The 12,276-nt window shown below is 44.8% G+C and overlaps 1 protein-coding gene across 8 annotated transcripts in view; it reads left to right on the top strand.

Annotated features, from left to right (window-relative positions):
• The window catches only part of LOC142584599 (polycomb protein SCMH1-like), a 378,417-nt gene that overhangs the window by 98,521 nt on the left and 267,620 nt on the right, over positions 1-12,276 (top strand). For all 8 annotated transcript variants that reach the window (XM_075694723.1, XM_075694729.1, XM_075694726.1 and 5 more), the window contains one exon: positions 9,570-9,640. In XM_075694723.1, the coding sequence (XP_075550838.1) occupies positions 9,570-9,640 (71 nt within the window). The remainder of the gene's footprint in view (positions 1-9,569; positions 9,641-12,276) is intronic.

Genomic DNA, 12,276 nt, shown 5'->3' with positions numbered 1-12,276 from the left:
TATACGGACTCCCTTAGTGTTGTGAAGTCTTTGATGTCGTTCTGTAAGCACAAAAATCCTATAATAATTGAACTCTATTCCGTCTTATGTAAAGCATATGTATCTAACCAGCATGTGATTATATGCTGGGTGCCTGGCCATAGGGGCATCCAGGGTTCTAGCGGACCAGATGGCCACATCAATTGCATCACACACTGTTAATTCTACCGCTGCAGTCCCTGTCACAGACCTGAAACCTTTCTTAAGAAGGAAACTGCGAATCTACTGGCAGCGCTTGTGGGACCTGGAAACAAATAATAAGCTGCATGTAATAAAGCCACAATTAGGTTTCTGGCCTCTTGTAACAAAATGCCGCCGGACAGATGTGCTATTCTGCCGCCTAAGAATAGGACACACTTTTGGCACACATAACTTTTTACTCACGGGAAACGAGCCTCCAACCTGTGGTAGATGCGGGGAGAGGCTGACCGTCCTCCACGTCCTCCTGGAGTGTCGGGAAGCCGAATATGACAGAAAGAAACATTTTCCCTTAGCATACCGGCAGCACATCCCCCTTCACCCTGTTATGTTACTCGGTGCAGAACCGCTCTTTGATACCAGCGCAGTCCTAGGTTTCCTGAAAGATGTTGTATTACATGTAATTAGTCCATACGTTCATAGCGCCTCCTCTCTATAGAGGATAGCGCTGTGATAGTTGTTTTGCATAGCGCATGCCTCTCGTCCCTTGGGTTCAAGGGCTCTGGCGAGGCAGTAGTGCTCTTAGAAAATTTTAGCATCTCACATATTTTGTACATTGCATCATTTTCCCAATGCATTCTAGTGTTCATAGTATTCTTCATTAGTCATCACCATAATTTTATAGCACGTAGATTTTACGCACTTTACTGCAACTATTTTAGGCCACATTACAGCCAAGTCACATCTTCCATAATACATTAACATTACCACTTGTTATGGCGCTCTTTGGCCAAACCTGGCCCTTGCGCCACAAAACACCACACATCATCATCATCACTTTCGATTGCGGACTACCTCGATCCAGATAGAACTGAGGGCTGCTACACAGTTCTTTTCAATTGCAGATTTGACTTTTACTGTTCTTATCCCAAATGTGATCTAAACACTTGATTCGGTTGTACCTCAATTGGTAATGATAGTAAAGAAGCTGTGAAAGCTTGTGTTTTAGAGGCTGAACGTTCGCACTACAGTCGAACCCAACTATATCAAACCCATTTACATAGAATTATTCCATCTATCGAACAATTTATGGACACGGTATAGTTACAATGAGTATATATAGCAAAAATTACGCTTACTAAAACCAAAATAGCAACGACTCCCGATATATAGAACATCAAGTGGCAGAAAAGTGCCCCCAGACGTTGACTTTCTCTCATGGTGGTGGGGAAACCTGGCGGCGCGTCTACATCCAACCGCTCTCCCTACTGTGACCGTGCTGCCTCGGACGAGCCGTCGACACCCCCCTGCAAGAAATGATCCTGGCCCGCCAGCAACACTTGCTCAGACAGCCAATGGACGACCGCACGCCAAGTTTCATCCTAGACGCCAGCGCTCGTTTCTCCCCTGGTGGAATGATTTCATCTCCAACGGGTGTAGGTTTCCGCCGCCGCTTCCCTTCACGGTCGTGCCCGCGTTCAGTTCGCGCTGCGCGGGAAACGTCTCTTGTTTGCGACGGCACCTCTTCGGATGGCCGGAAATTATGATTGTGTTGTTAACTGTCACGACAGCAATGTAAACACGAAAGGGTTGATGCCACCAGTGAAGTTTTGCCGATTCACAAGAAAATGGTACGAAAAAAGCAGACGACAGGCATGGATTACTGCGGTGCGCCGAGCGAAGTAAACAACTGGCAAACGAAGCGAGCTCGTTCATTGATCAGTCCTGAGTGTATGACGGTTTTTATATGTAATCCACATGAATTTAATAATTACTCGGTACATAATCCTTTTATTCATATAAAAACTAGGTTGTTCGACGAGCGCTTGTCCTGTCTTCTTTCTTGTGTTTCGTTTGTGTGTGGGCTGCCCAAGAATGCAAACCACTTCTATTGTATCCGTTAGCAGTGGCCGAAGTTCACGCGTGACGAGAAATTGAATATGTGCACAATGCATTGAACATGACCGGAGTTCATTCCCACTTTACCACTGCACTGATCGATCGAGTTACTGGACGATACAAGCCCGCGTCTCGGTCGCGCCGGCATTGCTGAAGCAGGAATGATTACTAATACTTTCAAAATACTTTCAACTTCCTTCTCTTGAGCACTGTTAAAAAATGGCCAAGCTGTCTACATTGCTGCCTCTATTCCATATTGTAGAGGACGTACTAGTTGTGTGCGCATGTAGTACTTGTGCTATGCAGCGATATATTTTGTTTGTTTCCGTACAGTGTCGATGGAAGTCCGTTGTCGCCATCAGAGACAACACGGACTTGTAGCAAACATATTGTGAGAGACTGCAAAAATGACTTTAGCTCGTATGTGCCGTATGTATGCGCCGCATTGTATGTGCTGATGATTTTTCCGGCGGCACATACGATGTCGTTTTCAATTACCTGCTCAGCGTCACTTACATGGTTAAGGAGACGCTGCCCTTTCGCCGCATTGCAGCCATAAAAATAATCATCAAGCGTATCGATCTTCTTAAAGGCAAATAGAAGCGTGTGCAGTCTGTTTCACACTTAGGGGAAAACTCGGAACGTATTGCATCGTCGTGTGGCAAGCAATGGAATTGTGCGGCGGCAGCAGCTCAAGCAGGCGCAGACGCTCGAGGGGCGGAGTCGTGATCTGCGTCGTCTGCTACGGCGGCGCGCGCTGGCCGCATTGTTGGGAAGCGTGCTACTGTCAGGTGCAGTGCACCGATTTCATTGGTACTGCGGGAACTGAGCTGATATTCTTTACCCAAATGTTGTGCGTCGCCAAACTCTGAGCCTTCATTGGCGATAATGGAGTTCCACAAACTTCTTTTGACACCATGCTTCGTTTGTTCTTTCGAAAGGCCGGGGTACTGAGTGCGTGCACGTATATTTCTTCACTGCGTGTGCTACCGTAATAAGCAGCGACAAGACGCACCAAGATGTGCGCGCAATTTGCTCAGTCGTTGACTCGAAAGGAAAACAAAGCACTCAGCAATGATAACTATGGGGGTCGAACACGATGAAACAAACGGATACGAATAAAGGAATGTTTTAGGTTAAGACAATGAGCTGGAAGTGATTTTTCTCGGCAATCATTCACTACACCAGACAGACCCTGCCCGCCGGCGGGAAATTCGACACGTCACGCTCGAAACTTCAGTTAGTAACCTGTCATGTCCCCAGCGGCAGCGATGACAGCGCTCATCCTGGAAGGCAGTGAAGTGTAGAATGACTTGATCAGGGATGTGTTCATTCGCAGTACGTCTCAGTTGCTGACGATGGTGGATTGAAGCCTATTCTCGGGTGACTGATAGACGGGATGGTGCACTAGCGATACTTTCGACGAGCCCCAGACTTTTAAAATGATGTTGGTGCCCGGGGATTGAGGCGGCCACTCCAAGAGAGTGACTACGCGCTCTTCCAGCAGTTCTTGCACAACACGAGCAGTGTGGATCGGCGACCTATCGCGTTAGAATATATAGTCGACTTCCAGAAATGGGCCGTCAAGAATGTATGGGATCAGTTCGTCGTCTATGACTGCCCTGCAGCGATGAACTTACCTTCGAGGTGTATCAGTGGGCGTAGCACAACGCTTAGTAAATACCGGTTCATTTCACGCAGTAACAATGAGATCGGCACCCTGCAACTGACAGTAGAATGTTTCCCGACAATGCGGCCAGCGCGCCGCCAAAGTAGACGACGCCGTTCAAGATTCCGCCCCTCGAGGAACTGAGCGAGCTGCTGCCGCCGCCTGGCTCAAGCGCTCGCAGCATCGCGATTCAATGCGCTCCGAATTTTCTCCTAAATGTGAAACAGACTGTACATCGCCCTTCGAATGAAATGTCCACGCGCACACACGTAGGCACACACCGCGCGCGGCACGAAACGTGCCCAAACGCGCAGTGCAGGAGGCAATCAAGGCGGTGCTAACGAGAGGTGGGAGAGGGGTACCACCCGCTAATAGAATTTTCCTTCGCGTGCGGTGCTCTCAACGCCGGCGCAGCAGCGCCACTCTCGGTGCCGTTCTTGTCCATTGGAGGCTTCTGTGCTCTGGTCGTGGAAGGTGGCTAAAGTGCAAGTTATCTCGCTGCTTTTCTGGTTCATTGTATGTGCACCTTGTGGGCCTTCTCCTGCAGTGTTGCCGTGATGGAGCAGCAGAATTCGCCTTTCGTCATGAAGCTCAAAATCTTAAATCAGGTCGAATGCGGTGTGAAGTCGGATGTCCCCACAGCGTGCAAGATTCCGAGGAGCACTCTCAGCACGATCTTGAAGAATAAGGGGGAAATTAGGGCTGAAGCGGCCGAACTCGCAACCCGATGATAGTGGCGCTCGATGCGGACGCACGGCCATGTACGAGTGGTTCATCCGAAATTGCTTCAGCCGTACCGGCTTCCGCGTGCTCGGTGATGACTGTAAATTCTTATGAATGCGACGAAGCCGTTGCCGGTGTTGCCGAAGTTTGGAGTGAGCTGTCAGAATTTCCGGAAGCTGTTGACGAATCAACGGTGGACGAGTTTGTGAGTGCAAATGAGGGTGTCGCGACCACGGGAGAGCCCGAAAACGAAGACTACATTGCCGACATCGTACCAAGTACAAGTGAAAGTAGGCACAATGAAGAAAGCAACGACTGTCCTTTGCCCACATCTTCTGAAGTGATTGGTGGACTCGCACTAGTTCGGTGCTTCTGCACAAATGCGGAATGTTGCAGCCTCAGCTGCTCATACTCCTTAGACAATGTAGAGAAGTGCGTGCGTCGCAGGCAACAAAATTGCTCAAGCAGAAGAAAATACAGTAAAACCTCGTTAAACTGTACCCGCTTAAACAGTAGTTTTGTTTCAAAAGTAGTAAAGTCAAATCCTCGACTCAGTGGCCATTTAACATAATGTGTTTTGTATCCGCATAAACCGTACCAGGTTATTGCGTACGTATCGGTTAACTGTTCGTCACGCAAACATGGCGGTGAGTCATCTCCATCGGGCGGCCTGGCAGAACAACAAGCCTCAGAGATCAGCACAACAGCCTCCAAGCACCCTGTGCGTTTGCGCGTGAAGCCACATCAACATCAAGATCATTTTGGGGCCGTGCCAGAGAGTGTTGTCAGTTGGTTCTTTGTTCTATGGCGTTGTGGCGTCGTGCAAGCGAGAACTTGCGTCATGCTGAAACTCGGATAAAAAAGACGCTGGTTGCTTAGCATAGAAAAAAAATTAGACATCGGTCGTGCTGTCGAATGTGAAGTGAAAAGTCGGCACTGGCACGCGACATGGGCCTACTGTTGACTACGGTGTGTGGCATTTGGAATGCGAAGAAGTTGTTCAGCAGCCCTGCTGCGACTGCGAAGAGATGTCGGCTCCAAGGTCTGACTTTTTACCATCGTTGCCTCTGTTGTTGCCGAAGTGTCGCCTAGCGATAGTGATAAGGACGACACGGATAGCGACAGCACGGGCGATTCAGGCCCGACAGTGGCAGAAGCTGCATGTTACGTCAGCCTCATAAATGCATTCGTCACGACGAGAACAGCACCCTGTAATGAAAAGGCGCCCCGCCACTTCTGCAATGCTACCTCGCCTGTGCACGGAGAATATGCAACGCCAACAAGGAATCTACCATGCGAGTGTTTCCGAGAAGAGGGGACTGGCTGAAAAGCTGGCTCACAGCTTCAGCAAGTTTGAGGCCACTGTCGTCGCTGCTAGGCCGCTGTGGCATCAAATGGAAATAACATGTTTGTTACGCGAAGTAAATAAATACTGCATGTTTTTTCCCCTTTCATCACACTCTCTCAGAGTTCCATTTTTGACAGGTAAGTGAGCGATCTCATACTATTTCGGTTAAGCAGTACTACTGTTTAGTACGTACTTTTTCCGAGCTCTGGCCTACTACGGTTTAACGAGGTTTCACTGTACAGGCTATTTCATGTGAAATTAAGCTAGTTTCATCAATAAAGTGATTTTATGAATGGTATGTGCTTTTATGACATCCAATTTTTTAGCAGGCTCATATCGAACTGATAGGCGTTTTTTTGTGAGTTCGATATAGCTGGGTTCGACTGTAGTTGTGGTTGACTCACCGTGCCTGCTTGTGTGAACGGTGCAAATAATTTGGGCGCAGGTAGTGTTATTGATACTGCGTAGAGCAGTGTAAATTTGTTTGCTTATCACTTATAATTTTCATGGTATAGAAAAAAAGGAATTTCAACTTCTTATCTAAAGCAAATGCATGCTTCTGTCTTGATATGTAGATCGACGACATGATCATTTAAGCAACTTTTGTTTTTTCACGTTACAGCTGGGTTAGCTCAAGAAAATCAATTATTGGAACAGAAATCTGCCGACTGCGCATAGACGATGAACCGATCGTTGCATGCACATCGAGTAGCCGTTGCAATGTACAGAATAAATAAATTTGAGCCTTATGTAGGATGCAGTTACTATGCCACAACATGAATACAGACCAAAGCTATTTAGCAGCTGCGCATAAGACTAATAATAATAATAATAATAATAAAGCAGTGTGATTGTTCTACACCAAATGATTTCATGCAGGTGCTTACTAGGAATGGGCACCTCTTTTGTGTATCATGGCAGAGTACCGTATTTACTCGCATAATGATTGCACTTTTCGGTAAAAAAATTTCTGCAAATCCAGGGGTGCGATCGTTACGCGGGTTAAATTTTCTGCGAAAAGAAAAAATTTTTTTTTTCATTCCACATTGCTGCGGGATGATGACAGGTCAACAAATAGGCGGCTGCCGCTGTATGTAGTGCGGGACACCAAAACAATAATGGTGGCCAGCAGAGTAAGCCGAATGCCCCGAAAGCGATTTTTTTCTTCTTCTCGTGAGTACATGACGTGCATTGAAACAGTTTCTTCCTTATCAGTAATGAATAATATCCTTAATATCGGCAAGTTTGCAGCAATAACATAGCCATGTCCACTTGGAGGGGACAGAAACAGATGGGCGCGCTTACCTGCAAGTGACATAGAAACACATGGCAGGCATGCTGCGGAAACTGCGGCACTTGTCTTCACTGCTATCCTAATACAGCACGTTTCAGCTAAGGGTGGGCGACTATCTTAGCTGTGTTACAAGCGTTGGCGTATAAATATGGTACACTTCTAACGTATAAGTGTAAACGTGGCTACTATCATTGCCGCTTGTGATTTGTTGCGTACCCACGATTGCGGATGAGAAGAATCGAAAGGCGCCTTTTTTGTTGTTGTTGACCACAACCATTATAAAGCCTACACATAATAAAGGCAAATTTGGTTGTAGCTTTCTTTTTTTAATGGAAGTGCGGAAAGTGATGGAAGAAATGAAATGCGGCATCTACTTAAGAATGTTTGGTGCGTGCAGACCGCTTGAAGAGTCGTTCGCGTAGCACTCGACAGATTGTAAGCGCGATCATTATTAGCTAGACTTGGCACATGACATATCTCTGCGGCAAGTTCGGGGTGCGATCATAGCACGGGAAATTTAAAAAAAAAGGAATTTGGACAACAAAATTTAGGGGTGCGACCATTATGCGAGTGCGATCATTATGCAAGTGTGATCATTGTGCGAGTAAATACGGTAATCAAAAGGTAGTGCTTCGCCTCATCTGATGGTAAGCACAAGTAAAAAATAAAAAAACATGCTTGTCTGTTCCCGAAGTGTCTGACACAGGGACGAATAGCCGCCATCATCGAGGCACTCTACAGAAGGGCTTTGAACACTGCCATCTTGGAGAACAATCAAAAGAAAACAGAAAAATTAACTGCCGCACACGTGACATGTGACGTTGCTGAGTGTGACGTCACAGAAGCCCCGCCCTAGATGGGTGTGTTGTGAAAATGTCTCCTGGCTCTTGCCAACACTGCAAATGTGGTTTTGGTTTCGTATTCAATTTTAACACGCAGCCAATTTTCAGATCCATTTTCTTCAGAAAAAAGGTTTGTGTTAGATTTAAGTAAATACAGGACATGAATGGCTGTGGGGACTCAATGTGCATAGCTGGCTTCTACTGCCTTGCTATCTTGCTGTGCTTGATCTCCTTCAGGTACCTGTTAAATAGCCAGACTCTGTGTCGGGTGCCCTTTCAAACATAGCAGCTAATGTGCCAGTGACGACTGTTAAAGGGCCCCTCACCAGGTCTGGCCATTTTGAGCTGACAAGCGGGGAGCATACAGTGCCCGATAACGATCCTGTCTGCAAAGTATTACACTGCTGCATGCCGCAGAAAGATCTGAAATTTCAAACCGAACACCGTTTTCCTTTCTCCTTTTGGCCACCGCACTCCAAGCCGGAGAATGACGTACACATGCTAGTGCACCTATGTAGTACACATGTTCGTGCTGTGACGTCGCTCGTGGTGGCATGTGATTTCGAGAATTATTCAAGGCAACATCTGTTGATTGTGTAATATGTTGCTTGAATAGACAAATTAAAGCTTAGAGAAATAATAAAACACACAAACCGAATGTCTGCAGGTTTTTGTTTTACTTCACACAGCAGCAAGAGAGATGTACTTCCGTTTCGTCTGCTTGTTCCTAGTCGTGCAGTTGCGCGCGCGGACACCAAAACTATGTAATTTCCTACCATGTTCCAGTGTGCGATCATGCTCTGCGATCCGCTTGTATCTGCCTCAGTGTTCGTGTAGCACAGACTTGTACCGCTGGTCAGGTGTCCTTGTGCACAGCGCGCAAAATCATGTGCTGCGCAAAAAGAGACAAATGCAACACCTCGCGTGCGACGTCATCAGTGGAAGTGCGCTTCGCCGTAAAAAAGCGAGGAGAAAAAAAAATGAAGGCGGGGCCCATGACGTATGCGTCATGCGATCCTTGAGGTCCGGTATGGGAGAACGCAGGGAAGGAATTTCACTTGCAGAGGCTAGATGGGGTGAGTGGAGAGAGTCTCGCTATGCAGTGGAGCTCGCTTCCTGAAATCATCGGATCGCGGCACTGAAATATTTCTATCTTGGCTATTAATGAGCCGATTTGAAAAATTTTTTCAGCAGAACGCTTCCTAGAGGACATGCAACTACTTCCAGCATATAACCAAAATTTTCTGTGGGGCCTGGTGAGGGGCCCTTTAAAGGGACGCTGAAGAAAAATGCGTGAGTCAGTTTGGAATGATGGAGTATTCTATTTTCACTAATTTTGCACTAATAGGTTGGCCAGGAAAGTGCAAGAGGTTATTGACTGAACATGAAGTACTGTAGTATGATAGATGTGACTCAACACAAAGGCAGTGCTGAAGCTTTTGTTTGTCTCTTGAGCTTTTTGTCTGTGTGTGTGTGCAAGTCTGTGTTTTGTGAACCTTGCTGTGCAGCATAGATGCTTATATAAATGAAAGCATGGAGACCCTCATCTCAGTATTGCCACTTGTCTATTGAGCTGTCCAACAAGTGACAGAGAGAAATGAGGGCCATGACTTGCAGGCTACTTTGACTGGGATGAGTACCTGAAGGAGACCAATTCCCAACCCGCACCGTCAACATGCTTCAAGCAGGCAAGTAGACTTCAGCAACCTCTTCCAAATTGTGTAACTGCAGTTTCTTGTGGTAGGGGGGTAAGCAAGTTGTCTCGAGTAATGTTCGTCACTGGGCTGCATCAATGGAATGCTGCATTTGCGCCAAGCTGGTCAGCCTCGTAAAAATACTGCATTTATTTATTGGTTTATAATAAATACCTTGCAGGCCCCGAAAGGGGCATCTACAGTGAGATAGATGTGAACAACAATAATACAATCACCATAAGCAAAAAAGGAAAAGAAATGCATACTGTGAGCTAGAAAGTAATGACAAGAGAGTGAAACGAATTATGGGAAATAATTGTGTGATGCGTTTAAAATTATAAGTTAACCGGGGCATAAAAGTATAGTGAAATCATGGTAAATATTGTGCAACCAAATTCAATAGACAACATAGTTACTACAAGGCAGCCATAGCATATGATAATACAAAACCGCTAATGCAAACATAAAATAAAAATAAACATTACATAGTCTAAAAAAATGCATGTGCAAAAGGCTTCCGAACTTACTGTGGTTGGTTTCAGAAATGTCAGCGAGGTCATTCTATATTTGTACTGCATGCAGCAGAGGCATTGAATGACTGCATCCCACTGTTTCTGCACACGAAACTGAAATTGAAAGAATATAATGCAGGTTGGGGGGGGGGGGGGGGGGAGCACAGCTTTGATGGCTTGAATAACAGTTGAGGACCTCTAGTTATAACGCCAGTGTATGTATACTGGTCGTTTAAAATAGTAGTACCTCTTAGCATGGTGTGATGTGCACAGTTATCTTTTATTTATTTATTTATTTATTTATTTATTTATTTATATTTATTTATTTATTTATAGTACCCCCAGGGGTTAAAATGAAGCATTACAGAGGGGAGGGGCTAATAAATACAGATAAATATGCAAAAAAGGAGAAAGGGAAACGCGAATACTAATCAGATGACAACGCATGGTACAATGTAAAAATAACGCGAGAGTGGCACAAAAAAAGCCTATTACGGTAAAGAAAAATTATTATACAAAGAAAAACGGAAAACTTCGGTAATACAGATTAAATATAAATACATGGTATATAGGACAAGTTAGAGTGAGACAATAAGCACAGAATGATAGAGAATAAAGCATAATACAAAATACACTGTTTGTAGATTAGGCGGAATTGCCTCGTTATACATTCACATCAAGGCATACTAGATAATATTAGTAAGTGCCTTATGGAAGTTATCTGTGTTAGTTATATAGACTAGTGGATCCGGTAGGTGATTCCATTCCTGGCATGATTTTGGAAGAAATTAATTACCATAGGTAGACGTTTTGTGTAATGGGATGTTCACCTTATGACGATGGTCCAAGCGTGCAGAAGTAAAAGAGGCTATTTCGATAAAGCGTGACTTGAGTGTAGGAATTAAATGGTATATTTTATGGAACAAACAAAGGAGAGTGATTTTTCTGCGTTCGGAAAGGAGAGATATGTTGAGGGCAAGTCTGATGCTAGTTATGCTTGCTTTGCGCTGGTATTTGTTATGAATAAAACGAACGGACCAATTCTGCACAACTTCTAAGCTGTTAATTAATGTTAATTGATGAGGGTCCCATATTTAGGATGCATACTCTAGATTAGGCCGAATGTAGGTGACATATAACTGCTTTTTCAGGGAAGAAAGTGCGAGTGAAAAATTTCGTTTAATATAGCCCAGCATGCGGTTAGCTTTTGATGTAATGTGTTCGATATGTCGTTTCCATGAGAGATTATTTGTAATGTGCAATCCGAGGTATTTATAACAAGATACTGATTCAAGTGGGATGCTGTTAAGATGGTAGTTATAAAAAGATACTTGGCTACGTGAGATTCTCATGAATTTACATTTTGAAGCGTTAAGATTCATATGCCAGCGGGAGCACCAGGTTGTAACGTTATCAAAGTCTGATTGTAATGTAGCCATATCAGAATCATTAGTTATTTTTCGGTAAATTACGCAATCATCGGCAAACAAAAAAATATAGCTAGTGATTTGATTAGGCAGGTCGTTAATATAAATGAGAAAGAGTAAAAGCGCCAACACAGAGCCTTGAGGTACACCCGATTCTACTGGCACCTCTGGTGAGTCATTGTCATTGATGGTTACATATTGGGTACGATCATAAAGAAAGCTGCAAATCCATTTGAATATTAAAGGGTCAATATTTAGAAGGCTTAGCTTATAGATAAGTAACTGGTGATTAACTTTATCAAAGGCTTTAGAAAGTCTAAAAAGATACAGTCCATCGCAAAACCCGAGTCCAAGAACACATGCAAGTCATTAGTGAATGTTATTAGTTGTGTTTCACAAGAAAAAGATTTTCTGAAACCGTGCTGATAAGGGCTAAAAAAAATTGTTTGATTCAAGAAAGTTTACAAGGTGAGTGAAAATGATGTGCTCAAAAATTTTGCAGGGTACCGAAGTTTATGAGATGGGTCTGTAATTCAAAGGGTGATGTGGGCTTCCCGATTTAAAAAGCGGGGTCACCTTACCGGCTTTCCTATCAATGGCTAGGGCACTGTCGTTAAGCATACCTGCCAACCCTCCCGATTCGCCCGGGACACTCCCGATTTTTTACTGAACTTTCCGATTGTACGATGAC

This window comes from Dermacentor variabilis, chromosome 6, assembly GCF_050947875.1.
Source record: "Dermacentor variabilis isolate Ectoservices chromosome 6, ASM5094787v1, whole genome shotgun sequence".
Lineage (NCBI taxonomy): Eukaryota > Metazoa > Arthropoda > Arachnida > Ixodida > Ixodidae > Dermacentor > Dermacentor variabilis.
Note: the sequence above shows the minus strand (reverse complement) of the source record. Positions and strands in the feature narration are given on the sequence as shown.